Here is a 27,549-nt window from a genome sequence, read left to right as displayed (position 1 = left end):
CGCGCGCGCACACAGCCAGAGCCTGAAGGTGACCCGCCCGCCTCCAACACAGAACAGCTACACGAAGCTCCCACATACACACAAACACACAATCCCTTCCCTGCCGGCTCCCAAGGACGCGAGCATCCTTGGTACCTGCTGCCACCTCTCTCTCTTGACAGGAAGAAACCCCCGCGCGCGCGCCGCCCAAACGCACAGCCCGAAAACACGCACTGGCTGAACCAGAGAGCCCAGACCGCCTTGCCTTTTCTTTTCTTCCCCCCCGCTTCCCCCTCCCCGGGTTCAGCCTTCCTGCTTCGCCTCCGCCCACTCAGTACCTCCGACGAAAAAGCCTGAAGGAGGGGATAACTGAGGGGAGAGGGGGAGAGAGAAAGGGAGAAGGCGCGAGGGAGAAGAGGATATTGGAAGGGGGGAGAGAGAGAGAAAGCAAGGGAAGAGGTCTAAAAAGAGGAGGAGGATCAGCCCTTTAAAAGTCTATATGCTACCTTCAACCTCCCCCTTTTTTCTCTTCGCTCCCCCCCCCCATAAGACTCCCTGAAGCCTCAGCTAAGGCTCCTCCATGGGTGAGGGAGGGGTTGGCTATTATACATGGCGTCTCCACCAGCGCCCCTTCTATAGACACTAATAGCGAATCGAGTTTCTATCAGTTCCAGCTGATTTATTAAAATTGTCAAGATACAGACTTTCAGCATTTCTTTTTTTAAAAAAACAAACAGGCAATGATGTCGACAGTGCACACGTCTGCTTTTTTTTGCCACTGTTTGCTACAAAATACGCAGATGGTCTGTACTTTATATTGCACAAAATGAGAAACTTTTTTCTTTTTACTATGTGCCTTTCTTTTTTCCCATTCCATCTTTTTTTTTTTTTTGCTTAAAAAAAAAGTCGAGAATCCAGTTTCATACCTTCCATCTGGGCCCCCATCCACATATCACAGCATATGAGATACATAAATTCCTACTATAGTACAGTACATATACAATCTTTTAAACTAAGATAACAGCTCTGAGGTCTATATCACCATTTTCAATAAATCTTTACCTACAAATATTGAACAAATCTGAACTATAGCTGTACAAAAAAGTGTTTCTTTTTTTTCTTTTTAAACCACAAGGCCTTTAGATGCAAGGATTTTTTTAATCCTTTTAAAACCAGGACATAAACGTACCCATATAACTTGCATGCTAAAAACAGAGGAAAAAAATAAAACATAAAAATAAAAGGGAAGAAGTGCCTGAAAAGTCTTACTGAAAAAACACAGCAAGAATGTTCCCTTTCACTGTACAAAAATACGCCTGAAAATATATTAATTTTTAAAAAAGACTGAGGTCTGTTATGTATCAAAAATGTTTCAATACCTTTGTGTACTGAGGTCTAGGCTGTCTGGTATTCAATCAAGGAGGTATAAGGGAACAAGTTACAAAAAAAATGTTGGCAAGTAGAAATCACATTTGTAAAACCATAAACAATTTGATCTGAAAAGTAAACTCTGATCTTAAGTCAGTTCACAGTTTTTGTTTTTTGTAAGCGTTTGTACAGTCTGCATTTTTTTTTCCAAGCTCCCTGCAGCTTTGTTAAGAATCGGATGCATAGAAGACATCAGTTTTCTCCCTCCAAACAAACAAAAACAGTTGCAATGGTCCCTTTTACAAATAAAAAAGAGAGAGAAAGAGAGAAATATATCAGAAAAATCAGAACGGTCCTTTAAAAATCTTTGTAGGAGAAACAAAAAAATCCACAAACCCCCTTGAGTAATAGTTGTGCTGCCAAAAGACTTTCTTCTTCGTTTTTTTGCAGACCATCTTCCAGACTTCAATCGCAAGACCCACAAGCTTCAAACAGCGCCTTCTGTATCTTTGTAACCCCCAGTCCCATTTGCTTTTTTTCTGCTTCTCTCCTTGCTGCTGCTGTTGCGACCACCAATTAAAATCAGAAGGGAAAAATAACAAAAACGGGAAGGAAAAAAAAATCACAACTCCAGACTCGGTTTGGAACTAACTTCAAGATTTAGAAAAAAAGAAAAGGAAAAAAACAACAACCCAAAGACAATTTTTTGTCGTCGTTACTTCAAAACTCCACCACTTTTCAGCGTGTAAGCATCTCTCTTTCCCCGATCTGCCCCTCTCTCTGCTTCCCAGTCCTTTTGATCGCTCTCTCAGCTTGTTCACCTGCCCGTCGCTTCTCCTTCTCCTCCTCGTCCTTCTCCTCTCTCAGTAGGTGAAAACCAAGTCGGAGAAGTTCGCCTCTAGCCAGTCCCCCGCGATCATCTCGCTCAGCTCCGGGGTGCAGTAATCGGGGAACTCGAAGTGGGAGCCCAGGCTGCCCTCGCTGAACGAATCCAGATCTTTGTCCACCAGCGAGAGCGACAGGTTCCCGGCGGCCGAGCCGACGCCCAGCTCGGAGGCGGCGTGCGGGTGCTGCGAGAAATTCAAGCTCAGGTCGAACATCAGGTCGTCGGCCTCTTCGCCGCCGCTGCTGCTGCCGCTGCTGGAGGAGGAGGACGACGAAGAGGAAGTGGAGATCGAGCGGGAGGAAGCCGGCGGCAGGCCGGCCTGCGGGGCGCTCTTGGGCATGCTCTTGAAGCCGTAGTACAGGCGGCCCGCGCTGGCGCCGTGCGCCGCAGCGCCGCCCCTCACCTCGTCGTACAGGCTGGCGCCTTCGCTCGACTCGGCCGACGAGCTCAAGGTGGGGCTGGCCGGCACTTTGGCCACGCTGTAGCGCCGCAGCTGCTGCTGCTGCTGCTGCCGGCGGCTCTCCTCCTCCTCGTCGTCGTCCTCGTCGTCCTCCTGCTTGATCCGCAGCTGCAGGTCGTCGTCGTCCTCCTCGTCGTCGTCCTCGTCGTCTAGGAAGACGCACTTGGCCGCCTTGCCGCCCCCTTTCAGCGCGCCGAACTGGGCGTACTCGTCCCCGCCGTAGTCGCCCGGGTGCGCCGCCAGCTTCGTCCCGGGCTTCGGCGGAGACGACGACGTCTTCCCTTTGCTACATTTCTTGCTGGAGCTTTTGGCGCTTTTGCTGCTGCTGCCGTGGTTGCCGCCTCCTCCGCCGCTGGTGGGTGTGTTTTTCTCCGGGCTGTGGTTGTTGGCGCTGCTGGGCTTGGCGGACGGGTCTATTTTGGGCTTTTTCCTCGGCCGGTACTTGTAATCGGGGTAGTCGGCCATGTGTTTGAGGCGCAGCCGCTCGGCCTCGCGGATGAACGGGATCTTCTCGCTGTCCTTCAGCATTTTCCACCGCTTGCCCAGGCGCTTGGAGATCTCGGCGTTGTGCATGTCGGGCGACTGCTCCATGATTTTTCTCCGCTCGATCTTGGACCACACCATGAAGGCGTTCATGGGCCGCTTGATGTGGCCCGAGGCCGTTTTGCACCAGTCCGGGTCGCTCTCGTCCAGCGCCACCGGGCTGCAAGCCATGAACTCGCCTTCCTCCGTATCCATCGCTTCTCGGGGCAGGTTGCTCTCGGCTTCTGGACTTTCCGCTTGCTGCACCATGGTGGGGGTGTGTCGCTTCGCTTGAGTTGCTTGCCTTGTCGCGTTTTATTCGGAAATAATAATAATGTTCTTTTTCCTTTTTGCTGGCTCCCACCGGCTGCTTGCACACCTCGAGCGAGCGGTTGCAAGGTGACGCCCGGGGTGCAAGTTGCAAGCGGCTTTTTTTTTTCCCCCACTCCTCCTTTCCTTTCCTTCTCCTGCTCCTCTCCCTGGGCTGCTGCCGCTGGCCGTTCCTCCAGCAGCGGCAGAAGCAGGACTCGCTCCGGCTCTTTCCCCTCCCCCTGCAGCAGCCACAGCAGCCGCCCGGACCCAGAGATGTCGCTGGATCACACTCCCCCTTCTGCAAAAGTTGCGGGTCCTCTCCGAACTAGTTATCAGGGTTTCATATGGGTGACATCACTCCCCGGGCCAGCCAATGGCGCCGCTCCGCTCCGCCCCTCGGCTCCTCCCCTCGGCCTTTATTAAGTTCCCCCACATGTCTGCAGACACACCCCCTTCGCCGCGGCTCTTGCAAACGGGTGGAAGTGCGAAGGGGGCCGGGCTTGCAGCTTCGTGGGGAGGGGGAGACAGCCAGCGACTGGCTCGTAGATGGATCATTAAAGCTGAGTTGGATTAATGATTTCACCCTCTCCTCTCCTTCGGTTTCCTAGAGCCCGGACGCCTTTGCAGAGCATTTACGGTGATTATTTTCTTTACCAGAATCCGCCAAGGTGAATCTGGTGAGAGATGATTCCCACATCGCCGGGTGTCGTGCTGGGTGAGCTCATGGCTTGTAGGAATCGAAGCGCGTCCTCGGGGCATCGCCTCCTGCTTCGGGGTTTTGCTTTTCGCGCAGCAGCTGTAGGTGGCGCTTGAGTACCGCGAGCTTCTGAAAGGGAGGCTCGCCTTTTCATTTCATCTCATTTTGGCGAGACAAACAATTATTATATACATCCTCCGGATTGCATATTGTTTGATTTCCTTCCTCTTTCCCAATCCCGCCCCCTCCCCGGACCTCCCATCCTACCAGATCCCAAAGTCGAGCTATATTGGTGCCTTTCGCGTCTGCCTTGCAAAAAGAAATAGCAGGCGGAACAGACTAGCGGCCGCGCGCTTTTGATAGGTTAATGTCAGTGGCGCCCGTTTGAAAGCAACACTGTAGGCGTTTCTCATGCCCCAGGGACTGTTTGTTGGTAGACTTTAGGAGTGAAGTATTAAAACTCGCTTTCGTGTTTGTCTTCATTACACAATCCAATTGTCGTCAACTAATACCAAGTACTTACCTCTATTCATATCTTATCACTACCCCCTTTCAACGAAATGCATCCCATTAATACTTGTTTTGTTCTCCGTTTCCTTAACCCATCATTCTCCTTGGTGAGCGAGGGGGAGGGGTGAAGAATCAAAAGCAAGTTGGGATGCTTTATAATATGGTAACGGAAACATAAGATTACCCACACCATAGCCAAACTCTGGCGAAACAGGAGAGGGTGAGTCCTGTCAATGGCAGCGCAATGTCCCAAGCCCCACCTCTGGTGTAAATCTGGACTGCCCCACATTTGTGATTAAAATGTAAAATAGACACTCAATCTAAACTAACTTCCTTTTCGTTCTGCATGAACAGTGTTCACACATTTCTGCAAATAGCCCAAGAGAGACTCAGAGGTGCTTTGAGTGTTATGAATGCCAAAGTGCTTGTATTTACAAGCCATATAGGGTTAGGGCATAATGAGACTTTGGAAAATTAAGATTTATGGCCTCATCTTAAAGCTCTTTTCTTTTCTTTTCTTTTTGCACCAGCACATGCATACTTAACTAGGACTGATTATACAGTACTAACACAACCAACTTCAGGTCCATCATCAAACAGTATGTAACTCCAATGTTGCAGCAATGTTAATAAGAGTGCTACAGGCATTCATAGAATCGTACAGTTGGAAGGGACCCCAAGGGTCATCTAGTCCAACCCCCTGCAATTCAGGAATCTGAGCTAAAGCATCCATGACAGATGACCATCCAAGCACTGCTTAAAAACCTTCAAGGAATGAGAGTTTGGGTGCACAATTCTGAAAAAGAGAGGGGTGCATTTATGTTCACAGATCTTTGGTGACTCAACAAACACAAGTGAATAAGTAGCATGCATTGCATAATAAAACTGCATAATGGTTAATTTAGTGAATGAAGAGAGGACCATCTTGCTTTGTTTGAATTCTTTTCATGCCATACCTTTCATAACTTTCAGGATACAAAACCCACCAAGGCTGCTTACAAGAAACAAGATTTTTTTAAAAAAAACAACGAACACCCCACAATAAAGAATATCAACATATAAAAAGTCATCGGGGTACTTGGTAATAGAATGATGGAGGAGGAATGTACATGAGTACGCACAAGTATAAGTCTTTATCAGTAAGCTTAACCTCTTGGTCAAGGTTAGAATGGACCACACACACACAGCTCCTGAAGTGAGCAGATCTTGGCCTCTCCCTCACAGTAAACACTGGTTTGCATGCTACATGTTTCCCCACACTTCTGTACTGGCCAATAACAAAAGTTCTCTGACACCAAAAAAATGCCACGTTTATTAATACAATATGAACACAATTTATGCGAGGGTTACATTCCCAGGAGTTGCATGTAAATGCAAAATCACATAAAGTCAGAATGATTCCCCAGAACCGCCCCCATTGTCTAAGATCTTGTGAGATTCGGGGCCGTTTGAGATACTTCACAACCCTCACAGTGGCTTGTAAGCAAGACGGAGGGGTTAAAAATGGTTTCTAGAAGCAAAGGGCATTCCTACCACTTTCGAGGTGTTCACAAGATCTTGGATGGCCTTTGATCTCACAAAGACCCCATGAGATCTTATGAAGGCCCAGTGGGAAAACCTTTTGCAGAAAAAGCTCTTAAGTCAGTCCTCTGGGACCACTGCACAAGGGTATCCTATCTATCTATCTATCTATCTATCTATCTATCTATCTATCTATCTATCTATCATCTATCTATCTATCTGTCTGTCTGTCTGTCTATCTATTGGTGTTTTGTAGAAAGCTGTGATCACCTAAGTAAAACCAGTGCAAGTTGTGAACTTACTGTAGCATACAAGCACTAGCCTGTTCCAATGATAACTGCCCAAAATGAAGTTCCCACATAAATTTCTTTTTCAGAAGGGAAACGCTATGCTGGGGAGACTTTGGCTACCCACACCAGTCCGTTTAACTAAAGCACCTGCAGGCACCATTGCAACAATCGGGGAACCTGAACAAGTCACTCTTTTTTTCTCTGTAAAAGCAGAGAAGGGTAACCTCAGCTGCAGGAATAAAATATGGCCCTCCATGCCTCTCTCTCTGGCCCTCAAGACTTTCTGCAGGCCACACCCATTACCAAGCCACAACCTCCCCTGCTGCCTCCTTCAGAGCTTTTTCCTGGCAGGAATGTGTCATTGGACTGCAATAAAGCTACTTGATTTCTGGTCTGGAGACTGGAGGTGTGTGTGTGTGTGTTGGGTGCGGGGAGGAATTTTCTCACTGCAAGGGAAGATACATGATATCATGAACTAAAATTGCGGAAGGAAATCCCCCCTCTCTCTCCATTCCCAGGAAAAGCTCCTATGGCATCAAAGTGGCTGGTTTGTCCGTTTCCCATCTTTCAATCCTTGAAACTCAAGTCAGAGTGGATGAAGGGGTGAAGGAAAGACGATCTGCTACATCTTCAGTTTTCATCAAAAACAGGGTGTATTTTGTAACAAAGAAGTAACATTGACAAGATTTCCCCTCTGTCACTGTTGCAGCTAGTTTTGCTACAGTTTCGATGTAAGAAAAGGAAAAAAGGTGAAATTGTCAGACCCTATGTTAACTTCGTCTTATTTTGGCCTTTAGCTGTAGTGGGATTCCTACAGTTTTACTTCCAGCCAAAGGCTGCATTATAAAACAGGTACCTTGGACCCCGAACACCCTGGAACTCAGATGTTGCCACAAACCTGGAAGTGATTGTTCCGGTTTGCGAACGTTCTTTAGGAACCCAAACGTCTGACAGGGTTTCCACGGCTTCGGGTTGGCTGCAGAAGCTTTCTGCAGCCAATCCGAAGCTGTAATTTGGTTTTCAAATGTTTTGGAAGTCAAATGGACTTCCAGAACGGATTCTGTTCAACTTCCAAGGTACTACTGTAATGGTGGGAAGGTGCTCAGAAAATGGACAGAGGTAATACAGTGGTACCTCGGGTTAAGTACTTAATTCATTCCGGAGGTCCATTCTTAACCTGAAACTGTTCTTAACCAGAAGCACCACTTTAGCTAATGGGGCCTCCTGCTGCTGCCACGCCGCCGGAGCACGATTTCTGTTCTCATCCTGAAGCAAAGTTCTTAACCTGAAGCACTATTTCTGGGTTAGCGGAGTCTGTAACCTGAAGCGTATGTAACCCGAGGTACCACTGTATTACACACCATCAACACACATATCACAAACCATACCTCCAAATTCAGTAAAGTAATTCAGTTCAGATATCGTAGAACATCTGCAGTGAAAACACCAAAAATACAATTAAATCAGCAATTAAAGAGACAGAGTGATGCATTTTGTTTGTTTTAGAATTGGGAAGCAGGAATGTAATGGTTTGGGAGGAATGTCATCTGGATTCTCAGCAAAAGACAGGAATGAGAGAAAATTGTCAATATGTGGAAGCTCCCATAGTCTGCCTCCATAAACAACTTCTTTTACACCAAGTGCTGTCTGCTAAAGGAAAAACATGCCAATATAATTGAGTTTGGGATCACAAATTGCCTGCTATGCTATATTATATAATTTTATTGTCAAGCTGGCAAGAGGTTAACATAACTGCCACAAGGCATGATGCAGACACCCAGGGTGTTTGTCAAAATTAAAAATTTAATTATGCAGTTCTATCTTTAACCTATTCTACCGAGACTTTATGAAATATACAGGAGGCTGTGTTCTGAGAAATGCAAGCAATGAAACATTTTCCTCTGTTTGTGCAAACGAAGAGGGAGAAAATGAAATCAGATAGCACAGTATATTTAACTGTTTGGCTACTAGGTTAGATTTGAGAGAGAGACGTATCCACAACATAATATCAGGACTATTCCAGATAATTATGCCAACTGACAGAGAGCTTCCTGATATTGCCAGCACTGCCATCCCTTGACAACATCACACCCTGCCTCACTAACAGCCACTACTTACTGTAAGATATGTCACTGCGACACCAGGTGATTGACAGGTGGGTCCCTCCAACCCCCTGTCAAACTTGGCCCATGAGGAGTCTGACCAGATCCAGGTCCCCCACCCTTGTGCAGGGGGGTTGCCTCAAATACTGTGGAGCTTTGTTTGCTAAGCCCCACAAGACACTGCTAAATCTCATGAGACTTTGCGTTTTCTAGCAAGACTTGACTGGGCAAGGCTTGAGAGGAGGCCCATTTAAAGGCCTCTACTGTATCGGTGAATGGCTATTGCCCAGTCTGGTGTTTCAGCTGCCCCCCAGCCTAGTCAGATGCTGACAGCCAAGGAGTGCTTGGCTTGGTGGCGGTTGCCGCCCACCTCCTCTTGTGGGGTAGATTCAAAGTGGGAGCTCCACATCCCAAAAGGGTGTGGAATGCCTTGCTGCGGAATGCCTGACCAAGCAAGTGCTCAAGCAGCCCAAGAGTGGCTGGCAATGGTGCCTTCATGCTAGTTAAAGGAAGGGGTCTCATCCAGAATGGCCAGGGCTCAGGCAGGCAAGCAAAGAGGTGCTTCTTCGACTGCCTTTTCCAATCTTCCACTTGACACAAGATACTAGGTGTGCCTTACAGGAATGAATCCAAACATTAATGAGTTGTTAAAAGGTAAAGGTAAAGGGACCCCTGACCATTAGGTCCAGTCATGACCGATTCTCAGGTTGTGGTGCTCATCTCGCTTTATTGGCCGAGGGAGCCGGCGTACAGCTTCTGGGTCATGTGGCCAGCATGACTAAGCTGCTTCTGGCGAACCAGAGCAGCACACGGAAATGCTGTTTACCTTTCCGCTGGAGCGGTACCTGATGTGCTTTTGAACTGCTAGGTTGGCAGGAGCAGGGTGAGCTCCCCCCCCGTCATGGGGATTCAAACTGCCGACCTTCTGATCGGCAAGTCCTAGGCTCTGTGGTTTAACCCACAGTGCCACCCACGTCCTAATGAGTCGTTATACATGTATATTAATTCCAACTTGTAATCCACAAACCTCTAAACTGAAGCTTGTAATGGGACTTTTTGGGGTGGAAAATAATGATACGCTTGATAACTTGGTTAAATACTGAATGCAGTTAAAACAAAAACAAACAAAAAACCCCAATGAAACCAAATCTCTGGATTCATTTGCAATGAAATTTGGAATGCGCTCCAAATGGATGTTCACAGGGAAATTTGAAAATTGGCTGAACCGAATCTTTACAGGCACTTTGCAAGAGAATAGGCTTTATTTGTTTCGCTTTTATTAATTATTCTTATGTGATGACAACATGGTGTTATCAGCTAAAGGGTCACAGCTGGCGACTAACATTAACATAGACATTTACGTGATGGGATGGGGAGACCTCAGCTTTAACAACCTTCACGCACAGATTTATAGTCATGTTTGAGTGCGCTGGACTATTGAGTTTTGATGGGCCTATGAACTAAGCATGTGTCTGCACTAGCTCATTTTAGAGTAATCTGTCAGACGGAGTGGGGTGTGGGGAGAGAGCTGGCACATTTCATTCTGTTTCCTGTCCTCACTTCTCCCTGGCCAGCATCTCTTGGTTCCTTTGCATGGGAATTAAATATTACTGCTTTCCCTAAACTAAGTTTAGACAAATGTTATTGAGACGCTTGGCCATGCATTCTACATCTCAGTGTCAGCATACCTTTGAGGATCAGGTGCTGCAGGAGACGGTCAGACTACAGAGAATGACCCCCACCTTTTTTCTTTTTAGAGAGAAGGATTTATTGTACACCATTTTCAAAACATTTACAGAAAGGCCATTACAGTGGTACCTCGGGTTACATACGCTTCAGGTTACAGACTCCGCTAACCCAGAAATATTACCTCGGGTTAAGAACTTTGCTTCAGGATGAGAACAGAAATTGTGCAGCGGCAGCGCGGCGGCAGCAGGAGGCCACACTAGCTAAAGTGGTGCTTCAGGTTAAGAACAGTTTCAGGTTAAGAACAGACCTCCAGAATGAATTAAGTTCTTAACCCGAGGTACCACTGTACAAGTAATTTCATAGCAACAAAACGAAATATTTCTGGGAAATTAACGCTCCAAGCTAAAACAAGTAAACAAGGAAGTATTCCAGAGGCAGGGTCATTTTATGTTAAGAAGGTAGCTGTGACTTGGAGAACTGCTACTCGTTGCCAGATTTTCATTTTAACCACATTTTTCAGAAGGAAACAGCACATTCAAAATGGGGGGGGGGAGTATTACAGTACTTGATGTATTTCTCCATGAACTTTTTGTGAAATTCAGACCGCAGTGTGTCACTGACAAGTCTTTTTTCATCTCATCGACTCCCTTTCCACAGTTCTTGAAGACCACGTCATTGTCCCATCTACTCTTCACTTTGAAGTTTGCCTGAGGCTGAACTGAACCAGGGAGGTTCAGCAAAGGCTTCTCACTCAGGATCTTCTCCATCCATATCCTCTCCTTTTCAGCTTCTTCTGAATTGGACCAACGAAGCTTCCCAATCAGGACAGCTTACTCAGAGGCCAGCATGGAATGGTTTTTTTTTTACCTTACTAAATTTCAGTAGCCTTGAAAGTATTGTAAAATACCCCATTGATTGATTGCATTTATATAGCCACCTTTTCCCCAAGGAGCTCTATGGTGTGTGTATAGGATTGTCCCCCTCATCATTTAAGTCCCACAACAATCATTTGAGACAGATTAGGTTGAGAGGCAATGACTGGCCGAAGGTTATCCAGCGAACTTTATGACCCAGTAGGGATTTGAACCCTGGTCTCCTGGGTCCTAGTTAAACACTCTAATGACTCCATCACACTGGCTTTCCTGGTCACTGAAGGGTATTTCTGTGCACATTACAATACAGAGGCATCACTAAAAAAAGAAGAGAGCAGTTATCCCCTCTTCAGGATTGTGCATGAACCATAATGCTTGGTAATCTGTACTGATATTTTGTAAGCAGCAGTCTGAAATGTCACAATCAATGGATTCTGGAATGCTGTCGTTTTTTTCTTAGTGGCCCATTTGTTTGTGGGCATGGTCAAGTTTAAATAAAATATCTCTGTTCTTAAGATGGGATGTTTCTGAATCCTTCACGCCTCGTCCCTTAAGCCTCAGATCATGATATGACAACTATAAAGATGTGAATTGACTCCAATCGTTGCATGTCTCCCAGTGTGGTGTAGTGGTTAAGAGCGGTAGTCTTGTAATCTGGTGAACCGGGTTCGCATCTCCGCTCCTCCACATGCAGCTGCTGGGTGACCTTGGGCTAGTCACACTTCCTTGAAGTCTCTCAGCCTCACTCACCTCACAGAGTGTTTGTTGTGGGGGAGGAAGGGAAAGGAGAATGTTAGCTGCTTTGAGACTCCTTCGGGTAGTGATAAAACGGGGATATCAAATCCAAACTCTTCTTCTTCTTCCCCACTCTCAAGTATTTTGTTTTCTTTCAGCATGCCTCATATATGCAGCCTAAGTTCTTAAAATTCAAGCTGACTGCTTTCCATCCTGCACATCACATAAAGCAGTAATAAATGTTCCACCGGCCAACTAATTCCCTCATTACACCTGTGTTATCGTACCAGGCGCACTAATGGAAACCCACCAATGGCTACAGCTTGCCCTGGATTGCGTTCCTGCACAGGATTTGGCCCACATGATATTTATTACAGGGAATGATGCATGAGATGGAAGGAATCCAGTGTGACTATGAAAGCACAGACAGAGTTTATGCAGCTGGAAGTTTAGAAATTTACTTGCAAACTGAGCTCATTGTATATGGAAATAAATGAGATAATAAATCTGGACCTTTGCCATGCCATTTTTGCAAAGGCAGAGGCACACTTTGAAAGGGCTGGGCCCTTGATTTACAGCAGCTGATCATTTGAATTGCAAAGCCAAAGGAAACCATGTAAAAAGTTATAGCGTGCTTAGCCGGTAACAACATATTTTTTATGTGTCTTGTATATTTTTTTTAAGATCAGCCTGCACTAAATCAGAAAAAGTTGGTTTTTTGTTGCAACAGAAGCCATTGACTGCTGCAGCTAACTGATATGTTGATATATTCCCTATACGTTATTAGGGAGAAATAGGTTGGCTGCCTTCCTGCAAAAGTAACAGCTTTTAAAGAAGTGTTGTCTTATGCTGAAGGCCACTACCTCTGCTCAGTAAGCTTGTGGTCTCCCTCTTGCTAAGATGCTGCTGCGGAGATCCACACAGGTGCAACACCGTGGGACTGCCAGATGTCAGGATCCAGCCCTGCTGAGACCTTGAACCTGAGGTCTCATTAGATGGGGAGCTGGAACCTCCACAGATCTACACACTGCCAATGGCCTCAAAGAGCCATAGGACCTGGAAGTCCATGTCCCAGGACTGGAGCTCCTCACACCAGCTGATTGGGTTCCTGGCTGGCTCTCAGACTCTCCTGCATATCCCCTGGAACCACAGGTGCAGAGAAGATGGTGGACCAAACAGGAAGGAGCCACCACCAGCAGGCCCAGCTAGCTGCCTGTGAAGAGAAGGGGAAAGATCCTGGAAGCACCTGCATGGATCCATGCCTGCTGCATTACTTCCCAGCCTGAATTGCTTCATTGCTGAAGCAACATCTACCATTAGTTCCATGCTCCAGCTTTCCTGAACTGGGAAAGCCAACATCCTGCTGCCCTAGTGGCAACCTCTGCTGCCATCGTCCCTTTACTGTTAGCAGCTTAGTCGGGGGATTAAAAGGAACAGGCTGGTATGTGTGTGAGAGAGTCAGGGTGTAGAAAGACAGGATCCAAAGCCCTCCTGTTCCTTTGACAAGTCCCCAAGAAAGGAAGAAAGGGGTTTTTGTGTCAGTGTAGTTACTTTCTAGGGACGTGGGTGGCGCTGTAGGTTAAACTACAGAGCCTAGGACTTGCCGATCAGAAGGTCGGCAGTTCGAATCCCCGCGACAGGGTGAGCTCCCGTTGCTTAATCCCATCTCCTGCCAACCTAGCAGTTCGAAAGCACGTCAAAGTGCAAGTAGATAAATAGGTACCGCTCCGGCGGGAAGGTAAACGGCGTGTGCTGCTCTGGGTCACCAGAAGTGGCTTAGTCATGATGGCCACATGACCTGGAAACTGTATGCTGGCTCCCTCAGCCAATAAAGCGAGATGAGCACCACAACCCCAGAGTCAGCCACGACTGGACCTAATGGTCATGGGTCCCTTTAACTTTACCTAGTTACTTTCTCCTACATGGAAACCGATGGGAGGGATAATTCATAGGAGAAGGCTAAGCACAGGAAAGGGGGACTGCAGTGGCAGACCTGGGTATTATGGCCCCCCTTACAAGGCCAAAAGGCAGGTAAGGAGGCACCCAAACCCCAGCAGCTCTCTTACCGGGCTTTGAGATGGTGCCCCCTCAGCTCAGCACTCAGTGCATGCACACCACTCAGACAGCCCTCAATAGGCCCCTGGAGGCTACAGAGTAAGTTAGTTGTCTTATGCCAAGGAAGATAGACACCGATATAAGGTCTGAAAAGCTTCCTTTACTTAAGATGATCAGTCATTACTGACTGCAAAAGAAGCAAACAAGCAACGGAAAACTGAAACCAACCTTGCAAGACAGGAAAGGTGCTCGGCCTCCTCCCAATTAACCCATCAGTGCCTTTTTTGTTCTCAATATGGTGGGTATTATTTAAAGGCTGTTGCCTGTTCCAATAAGGAGAAGATGGATAAAGCTATGCCTGCATTCTGCTCTGGCCAGCATTAGCCCAGAGTCTTTAGGAAGAGATAGTTCATCCATAATGGGCTCTGGATCTTTTCCCCAGCTTTCGAGAGATTGCTCTGTCCAAGTCTTGATATTGGTTCTTTGGAACTGTGGCAGCACAGTAAAGTGGAAACCATGATGAGAGTGGAAACCAGACTCCAACCTACCATGGTTTTCAGGCAGCCCATCCTGATTTCCAGTCATCTTGCCATGAGCTAAAGTGGCTTTGCACATGCTGACCTGATATCACTGTCATTAATCACTGAGGACCTTGATCTCTTCTGCCCCCACTGAATGTCTAATTGGAGGAACATCCATAGTCCATCAAGAATCCTCACTGTGGCATGAGCTGATCTGGCTGGATTCATCGTGCCCCGTTGGCATGCTCAATTCTCCATCTGCACATGGCACCCACAGCTGCAAATCGGCACTGGGAGACTTAAAACTGCAGTTCTCATCATCTGAGATGGGGATGAGAAAGAATGACTCTCCTCGGGAGCATTTCCTAGTCAGCCTAACCCAAAGTATTTTCTGAGTCCACTTTAGAAGAGGTTTGCTGCTATTCTCACCTCCTGATGAGTCACTTCTGGTTCACTTTCTGCTGCCAAAGATCATCTGCTAATGGGCAAAAGCAGAATAACATTTGAATAGCAGAACTGCTTCATGGTACAACTAGCCTATTTCTACTTTGCCTGTGTTTGGAAGATTATTAATGGGCATATGGACACTTTTTGGCGTGCGCGCGCGCGCACACACACACACACACACACATGTTTGTGTGTGTGAGAGAGAGAGTGTGCAGGGCATGATTTGAAGTCAGCCACCTTGCTGAAAGTATGCAGGTCTGCATTCAGTCAATGTCAGGATGGCAGACCTCCTGGGAAGAACATCTATTCTACCTTGGGGTTTGGTGATGGAAGAAAAGTGGGATGGAGATGTAATATATGTGGGTTGGGGTTTTTTAAAATTTATTTGGGATTTCATAACACAGCAGGAAAGGCAACACGTAAGCTGTATGTTCAAAGGACCATGAAACCTCAAAAAGATTCTTTGATTATTGTGCAAAGCAAAGAGATTCTACATAGTAACATAACATAGTAGCTGTACGCTTATGCTGCCCCCGCAATTTCTTGGCTCTCACAAAGGCAATACCACTGGAACGAAAAGACAGGTGACCATCAAGATAGCTCTGAAGTCAAGTCTCTTAAGGATCTCCTATCTTGAAAACCACGTCTGTCTGTGTAGCTGTGTTGAATCAAAATGTTGATCGATACGACGGGGGTGGGAAATCAAACTGTACCATATTGCATAAAATGCGTACAGATTTTCTATTTCTCGTATTGTTCATAAATGATGAGTTAATTTTGTCTTCTGTTGCTATAAACATTTGTTTACCCTCCAAGAACTATCATTCTCTGGGTAGTGAACAGTATAATTTATCAGCCACATTTTCTATATTTACAAAAAAAAAAATACAAGCAATAAGCAATTAAAAACAGAATAGATAAAAACCACCAGCATAGAAGTGGTAACGAGAAGGTTGTGCAAGTGATATTGACATAGAGTAACGGTGGGAAATCTGTAGCCCTCTGGATGCTCTTGGACTCCAACTCCCATCAGCCCCAGCTACTATGGATCTTGGGCAGGGGCTGATGGGCATTGTAGTCCATGGGCATCTTGAGGGCCACAGCTTAATCACACTGGTACAAAGGGAGAAAGCTGTGTTGACTGTCTACTAATTAGCTGTAAAGACAAAGAGTTAACCTGGGGGAAAATGCATCTACCTGTATAGCTTGTTCGTCTTATTAAGCTCTGTGGGATCTGAGCAATTGTGAGCAATGGATGAGCAATGGTGAGTTAACTTGTGGGGTAAGGTAAGAAGCCTGTTGTGGGCCACAGAGAGGCCCAAATGCTTCATTAGCAGACCATTTTTAAAGCTTGACAAAAACTTGCCAAATGATTCAAGTGGGTCTCTCGTCTCTTAGACAAACATCTGAGGAAAATATAGTCACAGGACAGACAGGCAAGGTTTGAGGAATGCAAAAAGCAGCTCCTTCGAACCTTTTCTTCAGAAGAAGAATAAAGCGGATTTCTTCATTCCTAGTCATTCTCCTAAATGGTTTGGGCACAAACCTGTAGATGTGTGAAAAATCCAAACTATGCAAAGTACTTAATGGCTGTACTAAAACTATGCATAAAAACAATAATACTGTTTAGCTGAAAGAAACTGATCATAAAGCTCCTCTTCTCTTGCTTCCTCTTGTCATTAAACCTGAAAAGAGCTGGGGCCAATAGGCTATTCAGTGACTCGTTAAAACTGGGGATTTTCCCTGATGCTCTATCAAGGCGTGATGACAACACAGCAACATGACAAGCCTAGTAAGGCCCGAAATTTCATTTTTACTCTGTTGTGCTACAGCAGCTTTTATGCACAGAAAAACTGGTTGTGTTGTATCAGCATGGCCCAAGCCCAGTTCCTACTTACAAGACCTGGTTACTAATGATTTTTTATAAGTCAGCATAGAGCCAATCTAATTTTTCATTCCCGCCTCCCCTGCACAAGAAGCTGCAAGTCAATCAAAGCAGAAGCAAAATGGAAAGTGCTCATTAAGGCTGGGTTGTATTCTGCGAGGCAGATAATGCCGTGAAATTCTAGCAAATCTGATTGGAGGATGAACTGCATGCCATCTGCTCTGATCCAAGTTTCTGTGCAAACCTCTTTCATTTTTAATATAAACATTTTATTTCTAGTGCAATCCTATCCTATGCAGGTCTGTTTCGAAGTAACTCCCATGGAGTTCAAAGGGGCTTGCTCCTTGGAAAGTGAATGCAGGGTCGCAGCCTGAGTCTGCTTCATGGGCTTAAGCTAGTTAAATATATACAATATATATGAAGAGACAACATAAAGAAATGGGCTCATTGACAGAGTTGGAGTAAACAATCACAGACTATATGTATTGGGAAAAATTTGGGTAAACAATATGCAGGGTGAATAATATGGAAATAAAACAAAATGGGAGTATGAGGGAAGTCTAGGGGAGGAGGGTGGAAATATGAAAAATTGTTAAAGGTAAATGGTTAGAAGAAGTATACATGGAAAAATCAATAAAAATATTTTTTTTAAAAAAGTTAGTTAAATATATATGCTCTGGGTAGGAGTTTGGATTTAGACTCTGCTCTGCATGATGAAAAACTCTGCTCACAGAGAGGGCTATTACTACCAAACATTTGGTAATAGGTTCCTGATCCTCAAATTGCCCTGTCTAAAACACACATTAAAACTGCCGGTAGCCTTAAGTCCTTGTCTCATGTTCAGCCCTTAAATGAGTCTATCCTCATAAAGAATTGATTGGTTCATTTGCTGCAATTGCCCTACTTAGAATCCCTGCTATCTTCACCAGATTCAGGAAACTGGTAGGTCCAGCAAAGAGAGGTAAACATATATTGAAGGAGTGGGCTGCTAGAGAAACAGGTACCAAAATGCCAAAGGCTGCAGCACACTCACTGGAGAACAAACCTGGCTGAAGGCAGTAGAATTTACTTCTGAGTAAATGTAACACCACACCATAGCTGTCAAGCGTCCCTTATTTGAAGGGACAGTCCCTTATTCCAGCGCCATGTTAGGCTGCTGTCCCTTATTGATGGATGTCCCTTAAATGTCCCTTAAATGATGTCCCTTAAATGATGTCCCTTAAATGATGTCCCTTAAATTTCAAATTTCAAAGGAAGCAGCTCCTCTCCCTCCCTCCCTGCCGGCCAGAACGACTGGGAGGTGGAGCTTGCATGCCTTGTGCTGATCAAATCGGCTGCGTTGCCTGGGGACTCGCCTTTGCTCAGCGCTTCCCAGCGGAGAGGTGACGGTGGTTTTCCTTGAGGCTTTGTTAGGCTGCTGGTTGGGCTTTCTGCCTTTGGCTCAGAGGGGCTCAGAAGTTGAACATACTTTGCTGAGTGCTCGGATCAGAATCGGATGGATACGTCATTGATGGCCCACTCACCCTTGCCGGCGAAAAGGTCTGTCTGGAGCGGGGGCACATGGTGGGGGAAAAGGAAAGGAGATCTCGTGGGAGGGGGGGCTTTTGAATTTGTTTTGGAGGCTCCTTCGATTGACTTATGGGGGAAAGAAAGGAGCTGGTTGACTAAAATGGTGGGTGACTGGCGATCTTGTGGCGAGGGGGGGAGGCTGTGTGTGTGTGTGGCTAGTTAATGCAAGCTGAGGAGGTTTTTGAATGCTGGACGCCATTTTGTTGTAGTGCTACTGCAAACTTTGCAGTGCAAAACCAGGCCGGGGAGCCATCTTAAGTTGAGGCTGCATAGGCCTTGTGGTGCATGTGATTCAGATTCTATTCAGTTGAACCTCTGGTTAAAAAGTTGGTGTGGCAGTGTTCTCGAAGCTATCAGCATGAGTTTGACCAGACTGCAGGAGGACAGGAAGACTGGAGTGCCTGGAACAGGTGAGGCTTCAGGTCCCTTATTTTGGCTGCTGCTCCCTTATTTTCAAGGCTGCTGGTCCTTTATTTTCAAATCTGTAAGTTGACAGCTATGCACCACACTCTATGAACACATCTGACGAAATCAAACGTATCTACACTGATTTTGACAATGAATTGCTGTAGTATAAGTACGCAAAGAGTCGGGACGCGGGTGGCTCTGTGGGTTAAACCACAGAGCCTAGGACTTGCCAATCAGAAGGTCAGCGGTTCAAATCCCCGCGACGGGGTGAGCTCCCGTTGCTCGGTCCCACCTCCTGCCAACCTAGCAGTTCAAAAGCACGTCAAAAGTGCAAGCAGATAAATAGGTACCACTCTGGCGGGAAGGTAAACGGCGTTTCTGTGCACTGCTCTGGTTTGCCAGAAGCGGCTTAGTCCTGCTGGCCACATGACCCGGAAGCTGTATGCCGGCTTCCTCGGCCAATAAAGCGAGATGAGTGCCGCAACCCCAGAGTCGTCTGCAACTGGACCTAATGGTCAGGGGTCCCTTTACCATTACCTTTAAGTACACAAAGAAGTAAATTGGGGGTGCCTTTTTCACCATTCACACATATTCCCCCCATCCCAAATGGATGGGATGAATGTGGCAAAGCAGGTGTGTAAAATGGCCATTCTGAGCAAAAATAGTAGCCTTGCATGCCACAATCCCTTGAATTCCCTCACATAACCTGTTCCCTGGTCCAGATCAGATTCCCACCCACCCCCTGCACCTGCAATCTGTTTCATCTCCCCGTTAATTGAGGAAGAAGAGAATCCCATCCACCTGCAGCCATCAAAAGTGCCCAGGGGGTTGGGGGACCTGCTGGAGGGATGAGAACCAACCAAGGGCTGGATTTGTCTCCTAGGCTGGAGGTTGTCTCCACCCCTGCCTTATACACACCAGGCGCAGGACCAGAAACTGCCTGTAAACCCATGTCAATCAAAGACTACAGTCCTACACACATACATACCTGGAAATAAGTCCTGTTGCACATAGTCAGGATTAAACACGCATAGGGTTGCACTGCAGGTTGCTGACATCATCACCGACACCTTACATTTCTATAGCAACAACAGGGTGCTAACTATGTCACATGCAATGATGTATAAAAAAACCCTATCTTTCCCAGACCCAGCTACAATATGTGTATACCACAGAAATGCTGGATTTATAACTCTCTTTTTTTTCTGAAGAGGGATAACCATAGGATATTACCTGGGAGGACCAGGATAGAAATATTGGCCTCTGTTTCTGGCATTCATGTACCATATTGGTAATATATTTTACTGACTGTATACATTTTGATTGACTTGGATTCACTGCACGGAAAGAGAGAATTTGCATATATCTGGAGGCTGCTCTTGCCCAAGAATATCTCCTTTTTCAATTCATTTCATTGCTAGTTTGAAAACCCATTATTTGCTGTTCAGCACAGGCAGGTTTTCATTTTCAGCAGGACTGGGAGGACTCCCAAAAGTATGGACAAATTCCCTGACTGTGTCAGATGAAATACAGAGATAAGGCACACTATTAACCATCGAGCTGAATGCTAAAGCTCAGTCTATACTGAATTGGGAGCCACACGAAAGGCATGCTGCTATATGTTCTCTCTATTCCTCAGAGGACTGAAAATTCATTCCTTACTTTACAAACTGTCATTTAAAATGCTTAGTCATTAGTTCATGAGAGTCAGTGTTATGCAGTGGTTACCATGTTAGACTAGGACCAGGGAGGCCAGGGCTCAAATGTCCACCATTCCCTTTTTAAAAATTTATTACTTTTATTGGGGTGTACGGGATGCTATGGGACGTGGGTGGTGCTGTGGGTTAAACCACAGAGCCTAGGACTTGCCGATCAGAAGGTCGGTGGTTCGAATCCCCACAGCGGGGTAAGCTCCCATTGCTCGGTCCCTGCTCCTGCCAACCTAAGCAATTTGAAAGCACGTCAAGTGGAAGTAGATAAATAGGTACCGCTCTGGCGGGAAGGTAAACGGCATTTCCGTGCGCTGCTCTGGTTCACCAGAAGCGGCTTAGTCATGCTGGCCACATGACCCAGAAGCTGTACGCTGGCTCCCTCAACCAATAAAGTGAGATGAGCGCTGCAACCCCAGGGTCGTCCACAACTGGACCTAATGGTCAGGAGTCTCTTTACCTTTACCTATGGGATGCTATGGGAGGGAAAGTACCTTGGGTGGGGAAAATATGCTCCTTCTGGAGTAGTTTGTCTACTTTTGGTCCCCAGCCTGCACTCAGCTCTCATCTGAGGCTCCTAGAAGTTGTCAGCATTCAACAGGAGCCACGCCCTAGGAAACAGCTTTGATTGGCCAGCTAAACCAGGTGAGGGTAACCGATGGGTCTCAAAACCTAACTGAGGCAGCGACTTTCCCCGCATGTGAAGACAGGCTCTGGTGGATTGAGCTGGCGAGACCAATAGTGGGTTCAACAGTCAAGAAGGTGGTTTCTGCATGTGCTGTAGAGGGAACTGAGGGGTAGATGGGGTTCATTAACCTAGAAAGGTAACCCATCTAACCGAAGGAAAACTCTAATCCTAAACCTCTGCTGCCTTGTGGGATATCTTTGGGAGAAGAAAAGGTTAAGGAGTAAACCTTACACAAATCTGGAGTGGAGTCTCTTGCATGCCTCCTTCTGGCAACTCTTGAAGCCAAGCTGGTGCCAAACGTATTGCTCTGCTTTCCTTTGGACCATGTCAGTGAGGCTGAGAGGGGGGTCTTGTCATCTGGGCAGCCCAGGACCTCCATACACTCCAGGGCTGGTGCCCTGAGGAGGTCACTTCAGTGCTGCTAACACTGTGATTTGAATTCACCCCCAGAGAAACACTCCACTGTCTCTTGAGACAGATGGATGTCAACAACATTTACACCCCCAGCTTTCCTCCAATGACCTCAAGGTGGCATACATAGCATGACACAGCTTACATGAGTTATGAGGACAGGATTGTGTGAGGGCACAAGCCACAAAGTCCTTTGGTCCAGAGTAGCGATAACAAAAATGAAGGCAACTTGAAACTAGATCTCGAAGGAAGGGTGCCATGTTTTGTCGCCCCATCCTACCCTATGTTGCAGTGCAGACTGAACCAACTGAAATTGAGTTAGATGCTATGCAGCTCCGGCTCTCAACGCAGAAAAGGACATGACAGCCAGATGGTGGGCACAGTGGTGCCTGCCAACGAAGTGCAAGACCATGTGACTTTGCACGAGGACTTCGCACAAAGTGTGCAGCCTTGGCTGCTGCGATGTGCTGGTTGCCTTTGCACCTTGAGCTTCATGTGCAGCCACATCAGATGCTATGAAAGAACCAGAAAAAGCTAGTTGTGTCTTGTGTTGCTCATTTATTGAACAAGTAGCGGGTTCAATGGTAAAATGACTGGCAGGCTACAATTAGAGTACTCAGCAGTATATTGCATATCTATACTAGTTTGTGATGACAGCCAAGGTCTCTTCTATTTTGGTTGAAATTTAAGGAAAAACTGTTTGATGTCATATAATGTTTGGTGTTGTATTGTGTTTTCATCTCTTGCAAGGCACTCAGAGTCGCTGGGGTAACCCAGTCAGATTGACAGCATATAAATTTATTATTATATTGTATTGTATTGTATTATTATATTTATTTATTTTAGCACAGACTTAAAGCCAATCAAGCAGGACACCGGTGGTACTGTGGGCTAAACCACAGAGCCCTAGGGCTTGCCGATCAGAAGGTCAGCGGTTTGAATCCCCGCGACGGGATGAGCTCCCGTTGCTCAGTCCCTGCTCCTGCCAACCTAGCAGTCCGAAAGCACGTCAAGTACAAGTAGATAAATAGGTACCACTCCGGCGGGAAGGTAAATGGCGTTTCCGTGCGCTGCTCTACTTTGCCAGAAGTGGCTTAGTCATGCTGGCCACATGACTCGGAAGCTGTACGCCGGCTCCCTCGGCCAATAAAGCGAGATGAGCGCCGCAACCCCAGAGTCATCTGCGACTGGACCTAATGGTCAGGGGTCCCTTTACCTAAAGCCAATTGAACAGTTTCACACCAACAGGCATGACTTCCTACAAAGAATCCTGGGAATTAGAGTTTCGCAAGGATGCTCTGTTAAAACATCTCTCTCCCCTACCATCCATCACTGAACTACAGCTCCTCAGGGTTGCCTACAGAATTAACAACTCAACCAGTCAAGTTGGGTTCCAACATTCCCACAGCACCCATTTTGCACTTCAAATAATAACAAAATATACTGAGTTGGAAAGATAAAACATACTTGAGGCAGAAGGAATAGCTGCTACCTTGAAACAGCTTTCAGGAAATCCTATGCTTCACCCTATGTATCAGCAAGGAGAAAAGGCGAAAAGAAAAAAGCTTTCAACGGGTCAGACTGCAGAGGAAAAATCGCCACCCAATTCCAGGGATCTGAGCAAGATGTAGCAAATGCCTTTCACAATATGCTGTTCTGCAAGCCCCTCGGCAATGTATTGCCCATTCCTGGCAGAGCAGGCTGGGGCAGAATCTGTGCTGTTTCAGACTGAGTGCCCCATAGCTGAACTCTCTGAGAATTTCTGAGGATGCAGCTGGGATAAAGAAACAAACCACAAACATTAGTGTATAAGTGCAGCATTGTAAGGCATGCATCCTGGGCTGGAAGGGCTTTCGCCTTCATGCACTTGTTCCTTTCCTCTTCCTCCCCATAGCCTTGATCCAGGCTCCCATTTCCCAAATGTGTGCTAGACCATTAATTCCTTTGGCAAGGAGCATATAAAACGCCCCTTGGCCGCCGTCTTTTTCCATGTTCATTGGTTAATCACGAACAAAAATGTACCCGGCTTGAGGTCAGGAAACAACATTAGCCTACACAAGTGTAGGATGGCATGATGCGTACAGTTACTACAGCTGGGAAAGTCCATAGTGCAGAGGCGGAGCAACTGCTTGGCAGGCAGAAGGTTCCAGGTTCAATATCTGACATCTCCAGTGAGGACTGGGGATGTTCCCTGCACGAAACCCTGGAAAGTCAGTCACTCTAGATAACACTGAACTCAACGTTCCTTATTGATTTCAGAGGCAGAATTGGCCCCCCAAATTGGATTGTTCTGTACATCAAGATTTTTCTGGCTTCAAATTCAGCTGCCAGCTTCACAGCTCTTTTTACTCTCTTGGCTACCATGACTCTCTCCTAGTTCAGCAGTTAAAGAGAGACAGGTGATTGTATTCAACGTAGCATTAAAAAAAGATTATTATTACCAGAGTTTTTTTTTCAGCCGGAACGAATGACTAATAAAGCAGAATGATGTGGGGATGGTCCACAACAAACATAATGATTCTGTCAATCCACACACACAAAAACACCCACCAGTCTGGGGGGGAGTCTTTGCTACGCACACAGCTTTTTACCTTGACTCCTTTATACAAATGATCCTTTATACAACAAATGATCCTTTATACAAAGTTAGTGAGTTAACACACACTGAAGATAAAGAATAGTGTAAAACACGTTGCATAGTATTTCTTTGGAAGTTAAAAAAGACAGTTTCCCCAAACTTTGTGTGCAAGATGAGGTTTCTCCTACCACCAGTGTGGTGTAGTGGTTAAGAGCGGTAGACTCGTAATCTGGGGAACCGGGTTCGCGTCTCTGCTGCTCCACATGCAGCTGCTGGGTGACCTTGGGCTAGTCACACCTCTCTGAGGTCTCTCAGCCTCACTCACCTCACAGAGTGTTTGTTGTGGGGGAGGAAGGGAAAGGAGAATGTTAGCCGCTTTGAGACTCCTTCAAGTAGTGATAAAGCAGGATATCAAATCCAAACTCTTCTGTGGCTAGGTCAATGCCCAGGTCCCTACAAGCAAGTTACAAAGAGCAGAGGTGGCCTTAAAGGCATAGCATGGAGAGAGATGCAGGCAGAGGGCAGCGCAATCACAGGACAGGACAGGACAGAACAGAACAGGACACATCTGCAAAGACATCCCTCACGGATGTAATGGCATCCACCCTCTGCCCGCCAACTTGTTCACCTTTTGTGATCACATCAAACTGCCCAATAGCATCATGACACTACCATTATTTGTCTTGTCTATTACATTTATTTCTCACCTGCCCTGCAAGGAGCTCAAGGTATCATATATAGTTCCCCTGTCCAGCCCAGCCCCACCCATTCATTTATCCTCACAACAACCCTGTGAGGTTAGGCTGAAATGGCGACTGGGCCAAGCTCATCTAGGGTCATGTGAGTGAGTGAGTGCTGATTTGAACCCTGGTCTCCCAGGTCCGACTCTAACTCTCTAGCAACTGCACCAAATATGGAAAGCCACACTAAAGAGCAACATTCTCTTACAAGTTAATTTACCAGTGGTAGACCTAGGTAAACGCATACTCTCCAACATTTCTCTGATGAAAATAGGGACGTCCTATTCCATAATAATAATAATAATAATTTTATTCTTTACCCCACCCATCAGACTGGGTTGCCTCAGCCACTTTGGGCAGCTTCCAACATATATAATAAAAATATTAAACATAAATAAAATATTGAACAATAAAAAATGTCCCTCTGCAGGGGGACCCTCTAAAGGTTGTATAGTTACTTATCTCCTTGGCTCAGGAGTCACATAACTCCATGCCCTCCAACATTTCTCCAAGGAAAATGGGGACATCCTAATGAAAAGCAAAGGGACGTGTGTGGCCCTGTGGTCTAAACCACAGAGCCTAGGGCTTGCTGATCAGAAGTTCGGCGGTTTGAATCCCCACGACGGGGTGAGCTCCTGTTGTTCGGTCCCAGTTCCTGCCAACCTAGCAGTTTGAAAGCACGTCCAAGTGCAAGTAGATAAATAGGTACTGCTCCAGCGGGAAGGTAAACGCCGTTTCCGTGTGCTGCTCTGGTTTGCCAGAAGCGGCTTAGTCATGCTGGCCCCATGACCTGGAAGCTGTACGCTGGCTCCCTTGGCCTATAAAGCGAGTTGAGCGTCACAACCACTGAGTCGTCCGCGACTGGACCTAACGGTCAGAGGTACCTTTACCTTTTTAAGGAAAAGCAGGACATTCTGGGATCAAATCAGAAACCAGAACAGCTTCTGTAAACCTGGGACCTGGAAAATAGGGACACTTGCAGATGGTTGGTTAGGAAAATAGGCTCCTGGGACACTCAAAAGGCTCCAATGTCATCCTAGCATTCAAGGTAAGATTAGGGATGATTGCCCCTCTTTTAAACCTAGACACTCTGCAAACAAGGACGGTAAATAGGCAGGGCTACAATGCAGGCATTAACTGTCCAAGCCTGCACAAAGGACAACTGAGTGCAGCCCCATTCACGAGATCTCCTGAAGGCCAAGGGGCTCTCTCTGCTGGCTGCTGTAATTGGGACTCTCCGACTATCTTGATGCAAAGAGCCTGATAATGGAGAAGCAAGCTTTGAACTGCCTAATATGGCCCCAGATTTTATTTCATTTTATTGGTAAAAAGGATGTTCCCATTTTGTTCCTGTTTGCTGGGATGGGGCGAGGCGAGGCAGGAACAGGACATCCCGTGCTGCTTCTCTCTGAGTGGGTACCCTTTCTTTTCTATGTTTCTTGGAAACCCTGAGCAAAGGGAGCCTTCCAAGCCCAAATTTCCTCCGTGTCCCTCATGTAGCTGCTGAAATCTAATGATATGCAAGAGCGGAATAAAAAAGAGCAGCTGGTCTCCAGTTGGTGTTCCGTAAACGCTAACCAGCACCCAGCAGGAAGCAGTGTAAGTTCAATTCAGTGAAGCAAATTTAATCATTTACCCCTTTATTCATGGCAAGGAAGAAAGGTTGGGCTGTGGGGTGGGGTGGGGGGAGATGCTTTGAAGGACTCCAACAAAACATGCACACATTACTGAGACCGGGTACAAATGCTTACATTTCTATTATACCGCAAGTGTAGACCCTTTCACTATCAGCCCCACAACAGCAATTTTACATTTACAGGGCAATGCTATATGTAAGGGTACTCAGAAGTAAGTCTGAATGTGTTCGATGAGGCTTACTCCTATGTAAGGATTGCAGTCTTAAGCACACTACTTAAACTACAGGTATGTGTGTGTTATATGTGGACTTATATATATATATATATATACACGCTATTGCTTGTGGCCCCAAAGTAGGATGGAACTGCAGAGCCCAAGTCTAGAATATTGCAGAGAATGAGAGCTCACGGTTTTCAACCATTTTGTTTTCCGACCAGTACAGACACACTTTTCATAAATGTAATTTGTGGCAACATGGTTTCGTTAAACATGTATACTTGGATTTTCTGTTTGGCTTGTTACTTTATTTTTGAACAAGCAAGTGAAAGCAACCCTTGTAGCTGCTCATGCTAATTATGGTGTGAGTGTGTGAGAGTTGTAGTTATCCTTTAGTTACCATCAAAATTTACAACTGGTTTTATTGCTGCATCATGCTGTAAATCAAATGGATCCGCAACCATCCGTATTATGGCAATGCATCTGCGCTGTCTTGGCTGAAGTTAAGTTGACAGCAAGCATTTTCTCTTTAAATGGCCTCCTCCTCCTCCTCCTCCTCCTCCTCCTCCTCCTTCTTCTTCTTCCCCTTTCTAGGGATTTAAAGCTTGTACAGTAATTTATAAGACAGAAACATTGTCTTCATCTTCTTGTTAAATATATGGTGGTTGCACGCTGCTCTGGACTTATATACATGGCAAAGATTTGCATGTTGATATTAAGGATGGACCTTTGATATATCCT

The 27,549-nt window shown here is 46.2% G+C and overlaps 1 protein-coding gene and 1 long non-coding RNA gene across 4 annotated transcripts in view; both read right to left on the bottom strand.

Annotated features, from left to right (window-relative positions):
• The window catches only part of LOC308584470, a 479,498-nt gene that overhangs the window by 70,178 nt on the left and 381,771 nt on the right, over window positions 1-27,549 (bottom strand). The gene's annotated exons all lie outside the window — the stretch shown is intronic.
• On the bottom strand, window positions 261-3,849 carry SOX11 (SRY-box transcription factor 11). Its single transcript, XM_081187908.1, has one exon. It carries the CDS (start codon window positions 3,483-3,485, stop codon window positions 2,211-2,213), a length of 1,275 nt encoding a protein of 424 aa, XP_081044034.1. The 5' UTR covers window positions 3,486-3,849; the 3' UTR covers window positions 261-2,210.

This window comes from Podarcis bocagei (genome assembly GCF_964188305.1).
Source record: "Podarcis bocagei genome assembly, chromosome: 3".
NCBI classification, from domain to species: Eukaryota; Metazoa; Chordata; class Lepidosauria; order Squamata; family Lacertidae; genus Podarcis; species Podarcis bocagei.
This window is presented reverse-complemented; position numbering and strand designations above follow the sequence as displayed.